Source organism: Bombina bombina, chromosome 2 (genome assembly GCF_027579735.1).
Source record: "Bombina bombina isolate aBomBom1 chromosome 2, aBomBom1.pri, whole genome shotgun sequence".
Classification (NCBI taxonomy): Eukaryota; Metazoa; Chordata; class Amphibia; order Anura; family Bombinatoridae; genus Bombina; species Bombina bombina.
In genome coordinates this window covers 431,822,610-431,842,500 of record NC_069500.1, presented here as the reverse complement: position 1 = coordinate 431,842,500, position 19,891 = coordinate 431,822,610, and the positions used below count along the sequence as shown (strand labels likewise).

The following is a 19,891-nucleotide window of genomic DNA, read 5'->3' as shown; positions in this document are numbered from 1 at the left end:
TACTGTACCCACACATATTATATAGCGTTTTTCTCGCCATTAAATGGACTTTCTAAAGATACCATTATTTTCATCATATCTTATAATTTACTATAAAAAAAATTAAATATGTTGAAAAAATGGAAAAAAACACACTTTTTCTAACTTTGACCCCCAAAATCTGTTACACGTCTACAACCACCAAAAAACACCCCATGCTAAATAGTTTCTAAATTTTGTCCTGAGTTTGAATTTTAGTAGACAACCCAAAGTATTGATCTAGGCCCATTTTGGTATATTTCATGCCACCATTTCACCGCCAAATGCGATCAAATAAAAAAAATGTTCACTTTTTCACTAACTTTTTCACAAACTTTACAAAGTTTCTCACTGAAATGATTTACAAACAGCTTGTGCAATTATGGCACAAATTGTTGTAAATGCTTCTCTGGGATCCCCTTTGTTTAGAAATAGCAGACATATATGGCTTTGGCGTTGCTTTTTGGTAATTAGAAGGCTGCTAAATGTCGCCATGCACCACACTTGTATTATGCCCAGCAGTTAAGGGGTTAATTAGGTAGCTTGTAGGGTTCATTTTAGCTTTAGTGTAGTAAACAACCCAAAGTATTGATCTAGGCCCATTTTGATATATTTCATGTCACCATTTCACTGCCAAATGCGATCAAATAAAAAAAATAGTTAACTTTTTCACTAACTTTAGGTTTCTTACTGAAATTATTTACAAACAGCTTGTGCAATTATGGCACAAATGGTTGCAAATGCTTCTCTGGGATCCCCTTTGTTCAGAAATAGCAGACATATATGGCTTTGGCGTTTCTTTTTGGTAATTATAAGGCCGCTAAATGCCGCTGCGCACCACACTTGTATTATGCCCAGCAGTTAAAGGGACAGTATACACTCATTTTCATATAACTGCATGTAATAGACACTACTATAAAGAATAAGATGCACAGATACTGATATAAAAATCCAGTATAAAATGGTTTAAAAACGTACTTAGAAGCTTTCAGTTTAGCTCTGTTAAAAAGGCAGTTGGAAAGCCCACTGCAAGTGGGAAATAAGACACTCCCCCCTCCCCCTTCTTTTGCATATGAAAAGACCCTTTACACAAACAGGAGCAAACTGGAGAAGGTAGCTGACGGTATTCAAATAAAACTTTGGGGCTTGGTTAGGAGTCTGAAAATCAGAGCAATGTTCTTTAAAAATAAGCAAAACTATACATTTTTGTAAAAAAAAACTATATGGGCTTTATAAATAGATCATCTACAAAAGATTTATGCAAAGAAAAAATGAGTGTATAATGGCCCTTTAAGGGGTTAATTAGGTAGCTTGTAGGGTTCATTTTAGCTTTAGTGTAGAGTAGAGATCAGCCTCCCACCTGAAACACATCTCACCCCTGATCCCTCCCTCCCTGACCCCCCTCAAACAGCTCTCTTCCCTCCCCAACCTCACAATTGTCACTGCCATCTTAAGTACTGGCAGAAAGTCTGCCAGTACTAAAATAAAAAGCATTTTTTTAATTTTATTTTTAATTTTTATAGTGTTGGATCCCCCTTAGCCCCCAACCTCCATGACCCCCCCCCCCCCCATACAGCTCTCTAAACCTCCCCCATCTATCTATTTGCTGCCATCTTGTGTACTGGCTGCTGTCTGCCAATAACCAGTTAGCCCAAAAATATTTTATATATTGTTATTATTGTAAGTACAAAAGGTCATAACATATCTCTCCCATGCATTTACAGGTATCTCCTTGGATCACAGTGTTATCCGCTGGTGCTGTATAAGTACCGCTGAGCTTCAGAAGTGTGAAGACTGGGCTCTAAGTGTCAGGTCAGATCCATTGGTCTGTGTCCAAGCAATATCTTTATCTGACTGCATTGAGATGATCAAGGTAATGGTCACTGTACAAACATCCTAGAGTGGCAGTACGTGAATAGAAAACATAGAAGGAAAAAAATAACACAAACAATTCATGAACAAGAACAATGTGCTGTACAACTACTAAGGCAGCAACAAGAGCAGAGAAGGTTTTATAGCAGAGTTGGCCAACTTGAAGGGGATATTTTATCCCAAATGGAAAATGTACCTCAGTGCATTTCAGTTTTTAAAAGAAGCATTTTTGCAATACACATGTACCAGCAAACATACTTCTAGTAAAAGGTCTAGGTGTTTTCAGGGAGAGCTTTTACTGTACATGTACACATGACACATATCTAGATATGATCCATGCACCAGCAATTTAAACATTGCCACTGGCTCTCTGGGTAAACACACTGCTTAAAATGCTGGTGCATGGTGCATATCTGGCGTCACTAGGGGGGTGCGGGCCACACCTGGGTGACACCCTCCAGGGAGTGACACCACTAAAAAACAATTTTTTTTTTTTTAAATTTTATTGAAATTCCAAGAAATACAATGTAGAGATGCATAGATTTTTTTTATTAGAGGGGCCAGCATTTGTGAACATTAGTGGGACTGGGGAAGTTGTAGATACTTAATTTTTTTTGCCCCTTCAGCCAGCGCTGCAATTTCCACAAATATTTTTCTCAGCTGCTTTTGCTTGTTTGTACTTTGCTGCTCCCCTGCCCAATTTCACTATGAATGTTGTGGGCATGCCATGGGGCTTGCGAAGTTGCGCTGCTAGCCTAAACCTGCCTGCCTCTCTGTGCTCACTGCTCAGTGACATGTGGAGCAGTGGTGTCACTCACTGCTGTGCTGTCTCTCTAAACGGGAACTGGGAAATTGTGAGCGGGATGCCTGGCACCTGACCGCATGACTGTCTGACACTGTCTTTAAAGTGAAGGAGCCTCGTATGATGCCCACCAGACCGGTACGGCTACAGTACACTAAGTGCACACTGAAGAGGTAGGAGGGCAGGCGGGGGTCTGGGGGTGGGCAGAGTGTAGAGGTGATTGGCCATAAGAAGCGGTAGGCACGCGGCCAGGGGCTGTGCACTGACAGATTTAGAACAGAGTCAGAGAGCAGAATTTTCATAGTTTGCGCGCCTAAACCTTTTCTTTAGTGATTTATTTTAGAGTGCTCTGTTTATCTTTCATTTGATGCTCTGCTGAGCCAGGGAGCAGCTCTAGGCATGAGCGTTATAATTAATGCAGTGCAGTTTATATATTTTGTATGTGTGTGTCTGAGTTTTTGTGTGTGCATGTCTGACTTTTTTTGTGTGCGTGTCTGACTTTTTTGTGTGTGTGTGTCTGAGTGTTTTTGTGTGTGTGTCTGAGTGTTTTTGTGTGTGTGTGTGTGTGTGTGTGTGTCTCAGTGTGTGTGTGTGTGTGTGTCTCAGTGTTTTTGTGTGTGTGTGTCTGAGTGTTTTTGTGTTTGTGTGTGTGCCTGAGTGTTTTTGTGTGTGTGTGTGTCAGAGTGTTTTTGTGTGTGTGTCCGAGTGTTTTTCTGTGTGTTTTTTGTGTGTGTGTCTGAGTGTGTTTCCGAGTGTTTGAGTGTGCATCTGAGTGTGTTTATAAGTGTGTCTGTGTGTTTGTATGTGTGTGTGCCTGTGTTTTTGTGTGTGTCCGCTTTCTTGGAGGGGTGGCACCATAACTTACCGCACCGGGTGACACCAACCCTAGTGACGCCACTGCATATCTTGATATCCTTTAATGTGTACTTGCACAGTAAAATTTCTCAGTGATACAGAGTTTACTAGAAGCATTTTTGTTTTTGCAAGTGTAATTGAAGCAATTTTTTGTTTTAAATTGAAGTGTGCACTCATGTGCATTTTAAGTTTGGCTGGAGTGCCCCTTTAGCTTGCGCCTTTACTTAACAGTATAATTTTTCCTGTCCACTTTGGTTGGTATCATTTATATAATTGTGCAGCCTTTCCCCCCCAAACACTCAGCATATAGTCTTCAGAAATGAGCTATTAGCTGATAATTATCAGTTGATAAGTAATATTTATTATTACTCTGCTCATTGATGCTTAAAGGGACAAAAGTGACTCAAAACTGAATTACCCATAAAAGCCCAGATAACAAGTGGAGCGCACCTTCTGAAATTGCAAGTCCATGGTAAAAAAGAATTACTAGAGAATACACCTTTTGTAGTCACTGGATAGCGTGGCCACGATAAACATCATTCAAATTACAACACATAACAGCACTATAAAAAGTTAGCTTGACTAGAGATCTGGTAGGAATAATAAAAGTATATAATAACATATGTATAATATAATAAAGTATTTCACTCATATTTCTAATTATTAAAAATATGTTTTTCATTTAAATAACATTTTAAAAAGTATTTAACAGGGATATGGCATATGACAAAGTGTTGGATTCGGAAGGTCTCAAAGGTGTATATTTATGTATGTGTGTGTGTGTATATATATATGTGTACATGCGTGTGTATGTATATATGTGTGTACATATATATATATATATATATATATATATATATATATATATATATATTGATGTTGAGAGTGTGGTATAACCCAGCAAAAACCACACCCTTAGGGGGCGCCTCCAAACACAAAATGACAAAAAATAGTAGTGTGAAAGGAAAAAGAGAAAATAGATATACAACTCTATAAGCACAATATCTACCAAACAATGTCCATAGGAGATATGTGGAAAACAAGTTCCAATGTACAATAGTCCAAAAAAGTGTGGCAGCTCTCGGTTGTAGGATGGTCTTCCTATGATGTTAGATAACTGAAAAAAGAAAAAACAGAGGCGCTGACATGGCCTAGTAATGCAAAGATAAGTGGCCCCAATAAACACAAATCCAGATGTATACTCACAAGAGCAGCGCACCCTGTGGTGCTATTGATGCAGGCCGGAGCCTCACAGTCGTCCAGCTCACTGTGGGATTGAAGTGGATACCCAGAAGATGTCCCTGAGGGGATTTATAGTAGATATCCTATGTGGACACAAAGTATATGCACATAGCCCAGTATTGTTAAGACAGAGAGACAAGTAAGTAAAGGATAAACTTACAAGATCCAATGCACCTCCAGGTGCATTAACAGCAGGCTGGGACCTAACAGTCGCCCAGCAGACTGGAAAACTCCCAGCAGGTCCTGGTCTTCCTCAGGTGGCTAATAGCAGCACAGCCCAATTATGTAATTACAAATAATACACCAAAGGGCAAGCAAGTGTATTATAATGTATAAAACTTTAATAAAAAGCAACGCGTTTCTCAGCTGACTAAGAGCTGTTTCCTCAGGCTAAAAAATATATTTCATAATGAAAATACACTTGCTATTTAACAGGATATGCATAATGAGAACACAATCTGATAGGTGCAACAATTAAGACAATTCATTAGTCACAACTGTGTATAATTAGTTGGTATGGTAACCTTTGTAAACAATCCATTCACTGCAGTCTTCAAAAACATATAAGCAGACAAAAGTTTTCCCATTTAAATGCACATAAATATTCAGAGATGACATAAATAAATAACATTTGGTAGTTGTGCAGAGCCCCACTACCAGTGCTATTCTGAGAGTAAATCAAACAAATATTTTTGTACATGATAAAGGTAAATATATACATAGGAGTGAATATATAAAAATAATTACAAGTATAAATACACAAGACCAAAGTGTGATGTAACATGTGTATTTATACTTGTAATTATTTTGATATATTCACTCCTATGTATATATTTACCTTTATCATGTACAAAAAAAAATTTGTTTGATTTGCTCTCAGAATAGCACTGGTAGTGGGGCTCTGCACAACTACCAAATGTTATTTATTTATGTCATCTCTGAATAATTATGTGCATTTAAATGGGAAAACTTTTGTCTGCTTATATGTTTTTGAAGACTGCAGTGAATGGATTGTTTACAAAGGTTACCATACCAACTAATTATACACAATTGTGACTAATGAATTGTCTTAATTGTTGCACCTATCAGATTGTGTTCTCATTATGCATATCCTGTTAAATAGCAAGTGTATTTTCATTATGAAATATATTTTTTAGCCTGAGGAAACAGCTCTTTGTCAGCTGAGAAACGCGTCGCTTTTTATTAAAGTTTTATACATTATAATACACTTGCTTGCCCTTTGGTGTATTTTTTGTGAGTACATAATTGGGCTGTGCTGCTATTAGCCACCTGAGAAAGACCAGGACCTGCTGGGAGTTTTCCAGTCTGCTGGGCGACTGTTAGGTCCCAGCCTGCTGTTAATGCACCTGGAGGTGCATTGGATCTTGTAAGTGTATCCTTTACTTACTTGTCTCTCTGTCTTAACAATACTGGGCTATGTGCATATACTTTGTGTCCACATAGGATATCTACTATCAATCCCCTCAGGGACATCTTCTGGGTATCCACTTCAATCCCACAGTGAGCTGGACGACTGCGAGGCTCCGGCCTGCATAAATAGCACCACAGGGTGTGCTGCTCTTGTGAGTATACATCTGGATTTGTGTTTATTGGAGCCACTTATCTTTGCATTACTAGGCCATGTCGGCGCCTCTGTTTTTTCTTTTTTCAGTTTTATATATATATATATATATATATATATATATACTCACCTTTAAAACGTGTGTGGACAGGTATTGTAAGTACTGAGGTCAGCCACTTACCTAACTGAGTGAATTTTTAAAAAATCTTAATTGACACAATATGCACAATTTGCAATAAGGGGAGATTACAACAACATAGCATGAGTAGGGATATAATGAAAAACTAAATATACCACGATCTCATGGTGGGAGCATATATGTGGATTGTATATACAGATTCTGTAGCTCATTTTTTTACAAATGTATCTTTGTTAAAGCGTAACGAGGCTGACGCTGTGTCATTAGATGCCACTCACGCATACATGGCAGGGCAGTGTGGTCTGCAGCCTGCTGCGGTGGAGTACTGGGGTAAGTCAGCTGATACTCCCTGTATACACAGTTGTATATGCACATGCATGTATAGAGCTACTATACATATCAGATTGAATTCCTTTCCTCTATGTCCTGCCAGGTGATATGTCTAACTGCCCTGCAGATCCACATGAGAAGAAGGCTCGTGCCACAGACACAGGTAAGATCTTGATGTTTGCACTGCATCTCCCATATCCTGCTAAACTTCAGCTATTTATCTCTGCAAGCTTTTGTCATTTACACTTTTGCAGATTTTCCTTTCCTTTATGCTCTTGCTGTGGCCAAGAAGACTATGAGAGCTGTGACCCTCACTGGCATGCGTGGACGACGCTCCTGTCATGGAAATATATATAGCACTGCGGGGTGGCTGCTGCTCTCCAAATATACGGTCCGGGCACCAAACAACCAAACGTGGGACTGTGACATCAATTCAGGTAGCACCACAGTATGTGCAGAGTTATTGTGACCTTACTGGGACTACAAGGGAGGTAAAAGTACAAAAAGGAAATGTTCCAATGTTTTAGAATTTTTTACTGCCCTGTTGCTTACATATAGAGGCCTATTTATCAAGCCGTCAACCGCAAATACGCTGGAATTCCGCAGCGTAATTGTGGAGAGCTTGATTCGCCTTAGTTATCAAAACCTACAGACCGGCAAAAGTAGAAATTTGTGACGTTACATACGATCTGCCGGTCTCAGTCCGACACAGATCGATGCTTAAGTCACTACAGATGTTCCGAATGCAAATTCGGCACTATCTGACTACTTTTGCTAGTTATCAAACTGCTAACAGGTACGCTCGCTACTATTCCGGCCTAGCATACCTGGTTTTCAATCCTCCGCCCTGGAGGCGGCGGATGCCATAGGAATCAATGGGAGTCTGAAAGCAGCGAAAGCTCATGTTCGCTGCTGTCCGATATCCCATTAATTTCTATGGAAGAATAAAAGTTAAGTTTACACCTAACACCCTAACATATACCCCGAGTCTAAACACCCCTAATCTGCCGCCGCGACACCACCACCTACATTATACTTATTAACCCCTAATCTGCCGCCGACACTGCCGACACCTACATTATACTTATTAACCCCTAATCTGCCGCCCGACACCGCCGACACCTACATTATACTTATTAACACCTATTCTGCCGTCCCGACACCGCCGCCACCTACATTATACATATTAACACCTATTCTGCCGTCCCGACACCTCCACTTAAATAAAAGTTATTAACCCATATCCCGCCACTCCCGCACCCCACTGCAACTAAATAAATGTATTAACCGCCAGCCCCCCACATCGCCATAAACTAAATTTAACTATTAACCCCTAAACCTAACAACCTGCTAACTTTATATGAAATATTAACTCATCCCTATCTTAAAATAAATTTAAACTTACCTTTAGAATTACATTAAACTATATTAAATTAATAATTAATCTACCCTAACTTTTATACTAAAATTACATTAAACTACAAATTAAATTATATATTTAAACACCTAACCCTACTCAAATAATTTAAATCTACACTAAAAAATTACTAAGTTACAAAAAACTAACAACTAAGTTACAAAAAATAACAAACACTAAGTTACACAAAAAATAGACACTAAATTACAAAAAATAAAAAAGAAATTATCAAAGATTTAAACTAATTACACCTAATCTAAGGGCCCTATGAAAATAAAAAAGCCCCCCAAAATAAAAAAAAACCCTAACCTGCAATAAACTACAAATAGCCCTTAAAAGGGCCTTTTGCAGGGCATTGCCCCAAAGAAATCAGCTCTTTTATTTGTAAATAAAAAATACAAACACCTCCCGAACAGTAAAACCCACCACCCACACAACCAACCCCCCAAATAAAAACCTAATCTAAGAAACCTAAGCTCCCCATTGCCCTGAAAAGGGCATTTGGATGGGCATTGCCCTTAAAATAGCATTTAGCTCTAATGCAGCCCAAAACCTAATCTAAAACTAAAAGCCACCCAATAAACCCTTAAAAAATCCTAACACTAACCCCAGAAGATTCACTTACAGTTTTGAAGATCCGACATCCATCCTCCAAGAAGCCGGCAGAAGTCTTCCTCCAAGCCCGCAGAAGTCTTCATCCAGACAGCATCTTCTATCTTCATCCATCCAGCGCGGAGCGGCTCCATCTTCAAGACATCCGATGCGGAGCATCCTCTTAGTTCGACGTCTTCTTCCCGAATGAAGGTTCCTTTAAATGACGTCATCCAAGATGGCGTCCCTTAGATTCCGATTGGCTGATAGAATTCTATCAGCCAATCGGAATTAAGGTTGAAAAAATCCTATTGGCTGTTGCAATCAGCCAATAGGATTGAGCTTTCATCCTATTGGCTGATCCAATCAGCCAATAGAATGAGAGCTCAATCCTATTGGCTGATTGCATTAGCCAATAGGATGAAAGCTCAATCCTGTTGGCTGATTTCAACAACCAATAGGATTTTTTCAACCTTAATTCCGATTGGCTGATAGAATTCTATCAGCCAATCGGAATCTAAGGGACGCCATCTTGGATGACGTCATTTAAAGGAACCTTCATTCGGGAAGAAGACGTCGAACGAAGAGGATGCTCCGTGTCGGATGTCTTGAAGATGGAGCCACTCCGAGCCGGATGGATAAAGATAGAAGATGCCGTCTGGATGAAGACTTCTGCGGGCTTGGAAGAAGACTTTGGCCGCTTGGATGAAGACTTCTCCCGGCTTCTTGGAGGATGGATGTCGGATCTTCAAAACTTTAAGTGAATCTTCTGGGGTTAGTGTTAGGATTTTTTAAAGGTTTATTTGGTGGGTTTTAGTTTTAGATTAGGTTTTGGGCTGCAATAGAGCTAAATGCCCTTTTAAGGGCAATGTCCATCCAAATGCCCTTTTCAGGGAAATGGGGAGCTTAGTATTTTTTAGATTAGGTTTTTATTTGGTGGCTTGGTTGTGTGGGTGGTGGGTTTTACTGTTGGGGGGGTGTTTGTATTTTTTATTTACAGGTAAAAGAGCTGATTTCTTTGGGGTAATGCCCGAAAAAGGCCCTTTTAAGGGCTATTAGTAGTTTATTGTAGGTTAGGTTTTTTTTTTATTTTGGGGGGCTTTTTTATTTTCATAGGGCCCTTAGATTAGGTGTAATTAGTTTAAATCTTTGATAATTTCTTTTTTATTTTTTGCAACTTAGGGGTTGATCCGATAAAAATCGTCGCCCGCAAAAGTTGGCGACGCCAATATTTGCGCGGGTTTGGTATCACATATACGGCGTAACCTAGAAGTTACGCGCGTATATTTCTGCCGTCGCCCGTAGTTTTTTGGGCCATAGGCAGGTATACCAAACCAGCGCAGTTTGGTATCCAATATACAGCGTAAGGACTTACGTGGCGAAAATGGAGAAATCTTACTCCATTTTCACCTCGCCACAAAAAGCAGCCGTAAGAAGCCTTACGCTGAGTATTGGAGCCCCGTAACTAGCTGCTAAATAAACCTAACACCTAACGCATGCGCAATGTCTATCTCCCTGTCAACCGTGATCCCCCGCCACAATCCCTAATAAAGTATTTAACCCCTAAACCGCCGCTCACGGACCCCACCGCCATCTACATAAACTAACCCCCTACTGTGAGCCCCTAAAACCGCCACCATCTAACTGATCTATCCCCTAATGTGAACCCCTTACACCGCCGCCATCTACCTTATCTATCCCCTAATCTGACCCCTTACACCGCCGCCACCTATATAAAAAATATTAACCCCTAATCTAATCCCCCTATACCGCCGCCAGCTATATTAATATTATTAACCCCTAATCTAATCCCCCTAAAATAATTATCTCTATTACCAGCCCTTAAAAGGGCCTTTTGCAGGGCTTTGCCCCAAAGTAAACAGCTCTTTTGCCCTATATTAATAGTATTAACCCCTAATGTAAGCCCCTTACACTGCCGCCATCTATATTAAAATTATTAACCCCTAATTTAATCTACCTACCCCGCCACCAGCTATATTATCTATATTAACCCTAAGTATATTATAGTTAATATAGTTATTACATTATATATATTAACTATATTAACCCTAATTATATTAGGGTTAATATAGTTAATATAGTTACTATAGTATTTATATAAACTATATTAACTCTATCTAACCCTAACACCCCTAACTAAATTCTTATTAAATAAATCTAATTCATATTATAAACTAAAATATTCCTATTTAAATCTAAATACTTACCTATAAAATAAACTCTTAGGCCTAGATTTGGAGTTTGGCGTTAGCCGTGAAAACCAGCGTTAGAGGCTCCTAACGCTGGTTTTAGGCTACCGCCGGTATTTGGAGTCACTCAAAATAGGGTCTAACGCTCACTTTTCAGCCGCGACTTTTCCATACCGCAGATCCCCTTACGTCAATTGCGTATCCTATCTTTTCAATGGGATTTCTCTAACTCCGGTATTTAGAGTCGTTTCTGAAGTGAGCGTTAGACATCTAACGACAAAACTCCAGCCGCAGGAAAAAAGTCAGTAGTTAAGAGCTTTCTGGGCTAACGCCGGTTTATAAAGCTCTTAACTACTGTGCTCTAAAGTACACTAACACCCATAAACTACCTATGTACCCCTAAACCGAGGTCCCCCCACATCGCCGACACTCGAAAAAAATTTTTTAACCCCTAATCTGCCGACCGCCACCTACGTTATCCTTATGTACCCCTAATCTGCTGCCCCTAACACCGCCGACCCCTGTATTATATTTATTAACCCCTAATCTGCCCCCCTCAACGTCGCCTCCACCTGCCTACACTTATTAACCCCTAATCTGCCGACCGCAAAGCGCCGCCACCTACGTTATCCTTATGTACCCCTAATCTGCTGCCCCTAACACCGCCGACCCCTATATTATATTTATTAACCCCTAATCTGCCCCCCACAACGTCGCCTCCACCTGCCTACACTTATTAACCCCTAATCTGCCGACCGGACCTGAGCGCTACTATAATAAAGTTATTAACCCCTAATCCGCCTCACTAACCCTATCATAAATAGTATTAACCCCTAATCTGCCCTCCCTAACATCGCCGACACCTAACTTCAATTATTAACCCCTAATCTGCCGACCGAATCTCGCCGCTATTCTAATAAATGTATTAACCCCTAAAGCTAAGTCTAACCCTAACACTAACACCCCCCTAAGTTAAATATAATTTAAATCTAACGAAATTAATTAACTCTTATTATATAAATTATTCCTATTTAAAGCTAAATACTTACCTGTAAAATAAATCCTAATATAGCTACAATATAAATTATAATTATATTATAGCTATTTTAGGATTAATATTTATTTTACAGGTAACTTTGTATTTATTTTAACCAGGTACAATAGCTATTAAATAGTTAAGAACTATTTAATAGCTAAAATAGTTAAAATAATTACAAATTTACCTGTAAAAGAAATCCTAACCTAAGTTACAAATAAACCTAACACTAGACTATCAATAAATTAATTAAATAAACTACCTACAATTACCTACAATTAACCTAACACTACACTATCAATAAATTAATTAAATACAATTGCTACAAATAAATACAATTAAATAAACTAGCTAAAGTACAAAAAAATAAAAAAAGAACTAAGTTACAAAAAATAAAAAAATATTTACAAACATAAGAAAAATATTACAACAATTTTAAACTAATTACACCTACTCTAAGCCCCCTAATAAAATAACAAAGCCCCCCAAAATAAAAAAATGCCCTACCCTATTCTAAATTACTAAAGTTCAAAGCTCTTTTACCTTACCAGCCCTGAACTGGCATGCCCCAAGAAATTCAGCTCTTTTGCCTGTAAAAAAAAACATACAATACCCCCCCCCCCCCAACATTACAACCCACCACCCACATACCCCTAATCTAACCCAAACCCCCCTTAAATAAACCTAACACTAAGCCCCTGAAGATCATCCTACCTTGTCTTCACCATACCAGGTTCACCGATCGGTCCAGAAGAGCTCCTCCGATGTCCTGATCCAAGCCCAAGCGGGGGGCTGAAGAGGTCCATGATCCGGCTGAAGTCTTCATCCAAGCGGGCCAGAAGAGGTCTTCCATCCGATTGAAGTCTTCATCCAAGCGGCATCCATCCGGAGCGAAGCGGCAGCATCCTGAAGACCTCCACCGCGGAACATCCATTCTGGCCTACGACTGAACGACGAATGACGGTTCCTTTAAATGACGTCATCCAAGATGGCGTCCCTCGAATTCCGATTGGCTGATAGGATTCTATCAGCCAATCGGAATTAAGGTAGGAATATTCTGATTGGCTGATGGAATCAGCCAATCAGAATCAAGTTCAATCCGATTGGCTGATCCAATCAGCCAATCAGATTGAGCTTGCATTCTATTGGCTGATCGGAACAGCCAATAGAATGCGAGCTCAATCTGATTGGCTGATCGGCGTTAGTTTTTCGGGTCGTTACCGACAAAACTCCAAATCTAGGCCTAAGATAGCTACAATGTAATTAATAATTACATTGTAGCTATGTTAGGGTTTATATTTATTTTACAGGTAAATTGTTAATTATTTTAACTAGGTATAATAGCTATTAAATAGTTATTAACTATTTAATAGCTACCTAGTTAAAATAATTACCCAATTACCTGTAAAATAAATCCTAACCTAAATTACAAATACACCTACACTATTAAATAAACTACAAATATCTATCTAAAAATACAATTAAATAAACTAAACTAAATTACAAAAACAAACAAACACTACAAAAAATAAAAAAAAGATTACAAGATTTTTAAGCTAATTACACCTATTCTAAGCCCCCTAATAAAATAATAAAGCCCCCCAAAATAATAAAAATTCCCTACCCTATTCTAAATTAAAAAAAGTTCAAAGCTCTTTTACCTTACCAGCCCTTAAAAGGGCCATTAGCGGGGCATGCCCCAAAGAAAACTGCTCTTTTGCCTGAAAAAAAACCACAATACCACCCCCCAACATTACAACCCACATACCCCTAATCTAGGGGTTAATAACTTTATTTTGTTGCGGTGGGCTCCGTGAGCGGCGGGATAGGGGTTAATTTGAATGGATTTCCAGCCTCCAGGTTAAATTTTTAAAAGACCTTTATTTCTTTATCACAGGGTCCATAAAACAAACAACAACGTTTCAAACCACACACTGGTTCTTAGTGGAGGCTGGAAATCCATTCATTGCAACATTGTATTGGGACTTGGCTGGTCCTGCTCCTTGCCACAGGACAACTACATACAGGTGCTGTCTCCCATACTGTTTATTGAAGGGATAGGGGTTAATAACATAATAAAGGTGGCGGCGGTGTAGGGGGCGGCAGATTAGGGGTTAAGAACATAATGTAGGGGGCGGCGGTGTAGGAGGCGGCAGATTAAGGGTTAAGAACATAATGTAGGTGGCGGCAGGCTCCGGGATAGGGGTCAATAACTTTATTAGAGTGGCGGTGGGCTCCGGGAGCAGCGGGATAGGGGTTAATAACTTTAGTTGCGGCGGGGTCGGGGAGCGGCGGGATAGGGGTTAAACATTTTAGTATAATGGCGGTGTTTAGTGACAGTATACAAATAAAGCTGTGAAAAAGCCGAATAGCAGCGAGATCAATGACTGTTAGTTAACAACAGTCCGCTGCTCATCGCCCCGTACTTGGTGCGCAGCTTTTTGACAGCTTTTTTGTTAAATATTGAGAGCGTATTCAGGTCCGCGGCAGCGATGTTAGGCGAGCGTATTGGTGCCGTCGAATGCAGCACAGTTGACGGCTTGATAAGTAGGCCTCATAGTCATGTTTAGCCTCTGCAGTGGGGCAAAATGCATTGTTAAAGTCAAATCCAGAGCAGCAATGCACTACTGGAACCTAGATAAATGCACCTGATGAGCCAATGACAAGAGGCATATGTGTATAAACACCAATCACCAGTTAGCTTCCCATTGCACATTGCGGCTACTAAGCCTACCTAGGTATGCTGTTCAACAAAAGTCTTAAAATGGCATGCTCTATTTCAACCATGAAAGTTTAATTTAGACTTGTATGTCCTTTCTTTTAACATAAATACAGCATCATAATGGTGTAAATTCAATAAACTCAAATGTTATGTTGAAGTTCTGTTTGAGAACCTTTCTGTGTAGACAGTGGACCAGCCGCTGGAAGTCATCAAATTCTTTTTTTTTTTTTAGAAAAACTAAGGCGCCATAGGTTACATAACTTTTTGGAAACATTACAAATTGGAAACATTGAACATAAACCTAAAGCAGAATTAACTTTTAATGATCTAAAAAAAAAAAATCATACAGAACCATTTTCTCAGTTAAGAGACACTGTGAATATACAGCAACTTCTATCAAGCACTATTAACAAGATAATACTTATAGCTATAACAGAGCAGCCCGCTTATACTTTTTTTATCCCATAAGATCATATATAATTTTACTGCCTTTGAACCATTGGAGAATTCATTTATACAGTGGATTAATGTGCTAAAATGAGAATATAATTTGCCGTTGTGGACACACCATAGTTTTAGGATGTATGTGGGAATGCAGGTTCCAAGGCCTGTCTGGATATGTGAATGTGCTTTCTATCGGCTAGATTTAGAGTTCTGCGGCCAAAGGGGTGCGTTAGCTACGCATGCTTTTTTCCCCCCGCACCTTTTAAATACCGCTGGTATTTAGAGTTCACAGAATGGCTGCGTTAGGCTCCAAAAAAGGAGCGTAGAGCATATTTACTGCCACTGCAACTCTAAATACCAGCGTTGCTTACGGACGCGGCCAGCTTAAAAAACGTGCTCATGCACGATTCCCCCATAGAAAACAATGGGGCAGTTTGAGCTGAAAAAAAACCTAACACCTGCATAAAAGCAACGTTCAGCTCCTAACGCAGCCCCATTGTTTACTATGGGGAAACACTTCCTATGTCTGCACCTAACACCCTAACATGTACCCCGAGTCTAAACACCCCTAACCTTACACTTATTAACCCCTAATCTGCCGCCCCCGCTATCGCTGACACCTGCATATTTTTTTAACCCCTAATCTGCCGCTCCGTATACCGCCGCAACCTACATTATACCTATGTACCCCTAATCTGCTGCCCCTAACACCGCCGACCCCTATATTATATGTATTAACCCCTAATCTGGCCCCCACAACGTCGCCGCCAGCTACCTACAATAATTAACCCCTAATCTGCCGATCGGATCTCACCGCTAGTCTAATAAATGGATTAACCCCTAAAGCTAAATCTAACCCTAACACTAACACCCCCCTAAGTTAAATATAATTTAAATCTAACGAAATAAATTAACTCTTATTATATAAATTATTCCTATTTAAAGCTAAATACTTACCTGTAAAATAAACCCTAATAAATATAAATTATAATTATATTGTAGCTATTTTAGGATTAATATTTATTTTACAGGCAACTTTGTAATTATTTTAAACAGGTACAATAGCTATTAAATAGTTAATAACTATTTAATAGCTACCTAGTTAAAACAATTACAAAATTACCTGTAAAATAAATCCTAACCTAAGTTACAATTAAGCCTAACACTACACTATCAATAAATAAATTAAATTAAATACCTACAATTACCTACAATTAAACCTAACACTACACTATCAATAAATTAATTAAATACAATACCTACAAATAACTACAATTAAATAAACTAACTAAAGTACAAAAAATAAAAAAGAACTAAGTTACAAAATATAAAAAAATATTTACAAACATTAAAAAAAATTACAATAATTTTAAACTAATTACACCTACTCTAAGCCCCCTAATAAAATAACAAAGACCCCCAAAATAAAAAAAATGCCCTACCCTATTCTAAAATTAAAAGTTCAAAGCTCTTTTACCTTACCAGCCCTGAAAAGGGCCATTTGCGGGGCATGCCCCAAATAATTCAGCTCTTTTGCCTGTAAAAAAGAAACATACAATAACCCCCCCAACATTACAACCCACCACCCACATACCCCTAATCTAACCCTAACCCCCCTTAAATAAACCTAACACTAAGCCCCTGAAGATCTTCCTACCTTATCTTCACCATGCCAGGTTCACCGATCCGTCCTCCGAAGTGTTGATCCAAGCCCAAGCGGGGGCTGGCGATCCATAATCCGGCTGAAGTCTTCTATCAAGCCGCGGCTGAAGAGGTCCAGAAGAGGCTCCAAAGTCTTCATCCTATACGGGAAGAAGAGGAGATCCGGACCGGCAACCATCTTGATCCAAGCGGCATCTTCTATCTTCATTCCGATGACGAACGGCTCCATCTTGAAGACCTTCTTCATCTTCTTCTTCCAACGTCCAACTGAAGAATGAAGGTTCCTTTAAGGGACGTCATCCAAGATGGCGTCCCTCGAATTCCGATTGGCTGATAGGATTCTATCAGCCAATCGGAATTAAGGTATGAAAATTCTGATTGGCTGATGGAATCAGCCAATCAGATTCAAGTTCAATCCGATTGGCTGATTGGATCAGCCAATCAGTTTGAGCTCGCATTCTATTGGCTGATCGGAACAGCCAATAGAATGCGAGCTCAATCTGAATGGCTGATTGGATCAGCCAATCGGATTGAACTTGAATCTGATTGGCTGATTCCATCAGCCAATCAGAATTTTCATACCTTAATTCCGATTGGCTGATAGAATCCTATCAGCCAATCGGAATTCGAGGGACGCCATCTTGGATGACGTCCCTTAAAGGAACCGTCATTCTTCAGTTGGACGTTGAACGAAGAGGATGGATCCGCACCGGAGGTCTTCAAGATCAGCCGCTCGTCATCCGATGGAACAACATAGAAGATGCTCCTTGGATGAAGATGTTTGCCGGTCCGGATGTCCTCTTCTGCCCGGATAAGATGAAGATTTCTTCCCGAAGATGGACTTCTTCATTTGCTGCTTGGATCCAGACTTCAGCCGGAGGATGGACGTCACTCTTCAGCCACTGCTTGGGCTTGGATGAAGATTTCGGAGGCTCTTCTGGACAGATCGGGACCCGGTGTGGTGAAGACAAGGTAGGGAGATCTTCAGAGGCTTAGTGTTAGGTTTATTTAAGGGGGGTTTGGGTTAGATTAGGGGTATGTGGGTGGTGGGTTGTAATGTTGGGGGGGTATTGTATTTTTTTTTTACAGGCAAAAGAGCTGAATTCTTTGGGGCGTGCCCCGCAAAGGGCCCTTTTCAGGGCTGGTAAGGTAAAAGAGCTTTGAACTTTTTTTAATTTAGAATAGGGTAGGGCATTTTTTTATTTTGGGGGGCTTTGTTATTTTATTAGGGGACTTAGAGTAGGTGTAATTAGTTTAAAATTGTTGTAATATTTTTCTAATGTTTGTAAATATTTTTTTAGTTTTTGTAACTTAGTTCTTTTTTATTTTTTGTACTTTAGTTAGTTTATTTAATTGTATTTAATTATAGGTATTGTATTTAATTAATTTATTGATAGTGTAGTGTTAGGTTTAATTGTAGATAATTGTAGGTAGTTTATTTAATTTATTTATTGATAGTGTAGTGTTAGGTTTAATTGTAACTTAGGTTAGGATTTATTTTACAGGTAATTTGTAATTATTTTAACTAGGTAACTATTAAATAGTTATTAACTATTTAATAGCTATTGTACCTGGTTAAAATAAATACAAAGTTGCCTGTAAAATAAATATTAATCCTAATATAGCTACAATATAATTATAATTTATATTGTAGCTATATTAGGGTTTATTTTACAGGTAAGTATTTAGCTTTAAATAGGAATAATTTATTTAATAAGAGTTAATTTATTTCGTTAGATTTAAATTATATTTAACTTAGGGGGGTGTTAGGGTTAAGGTTAGACTTAGCTTTAGGGGTTAATAAATGTATTATAGTAGCGGTGAGCTCTGTTCAGCAGATTAGGGGTTAATACTTGAAGTTAGGTGTTGGCGATGTTAGGGAGGGCAGATTAGGGGTTAATACTATTTATTATAGGGTTATTGAGGCGGGAGTGAGGCGGATTAGGGGTTAATAACTTTATTATAGTAGCGGTGCGGTCCGCTCGGCAGATTAGGGGTTAATAAGTGTAGGTAGGTGGCAGCGACGTTGGGGGGGGGGCAGATTAGGGGTTAATAAATATAATATAGGTGTTGGCGGTATTAGGGGCAGCAGATTAGGGGTACATAGGGATAATTTAGCTGGGGGCGGTGTACGGAGCGGCAGATTAGGGGTTGTGGGGGGACCTCGGTTTAGGGGTACATAGGTAGTTTATGGGTGTTAGTGTACTTTAGAGCACAGTAGTTAAGAGCTTTATAAACCGGCGTTAGCCCAGAAAGCTCTTAACTACTGACTTTTTTCTGCGGCTGGAGTTTTGTCGTTAGATTTCTAACGCTCACTTCAGCCACGACTCTAAATACCGGCGTTAGAAAGATCCCATTGAAAAGATAGGATACGCAAATGGCGTAGGGGGATCTGCGGTATGGAAAAGTTGCGGCTGTAAAGTGAGCGTTAGACCCTTTCCTGACTGACTCCAAATACCAGAGGGCGGTAAAAACCAGCGTTAGGACCCTCTAACGCTGGTTTTGACGGCTACCGCCCAACTCTAAATCTAGCCGTAAGAATTGAGTTACTGTGCAAAGCTTCTCAAAAAGGTCACCCACCTCAATTTAACTTGAGATACTACAAATCTAGTGTATCATGAAAGTGGATAAAATAGGCAAAGAATCATGAATGGAAATAAATAACTGAACTTTATTTCTCTCTTAACCAGCACAGATCCTTCCTTTTATGTAGACAAAGTCATTTCCTAAACAATCACTAATTATATATACACTTTTGTTTTTTTAGCATGTGAAAGTTTTTGTATTCAGCATTCATTTTCTAAACTAATGCCAAATATGACCACAAGCAACGGCATTCGGTTATTTTCGTCCCCAGGTTTAGTTTTGCATGAAACAAACAAAGATCCAGATTTGCACAGACCTTTGTCTGTTGCACTGTTATACAAATAAAACCGGTACTGCGCCTATATTCGCCATTTGTTTGCACA

The 19,891-nt window shown here is 39.3% G+C and overlaps 1 protein-coding gene across 1 annotated transcript in view; it reads left to right on the top strand.

Moving 5' to 3' along the window:
* Window positions 1-19,891, top strand: part of LOC128648997 (saxiphilin) — a 248,969-nt gene that overhangs the window by 96,224 nt on the left and 132,854 nt on the right. Inside the window, exons 10-13 of the mRNA XM_053702006.1 lie at window positions 1,743-1,891; window positions 6,750-6,840; window positions 6,944-7,003; window positions 7,095-7,277. Of these exons, the coding sequence (XP_053557981.1) occupies window positions 1,743-1,891; window positions 6,750-6,840; window positions 6,944-7,003; window positions 7,095-7,277 (483 nt within the window). The remainder of the gene's footprint in view (window positions 1-1,742; window positions 1,892-6,749; window positions 6,841-6,943; window positions 7,004-7,094; window positions 7,278-19,891) is intronic.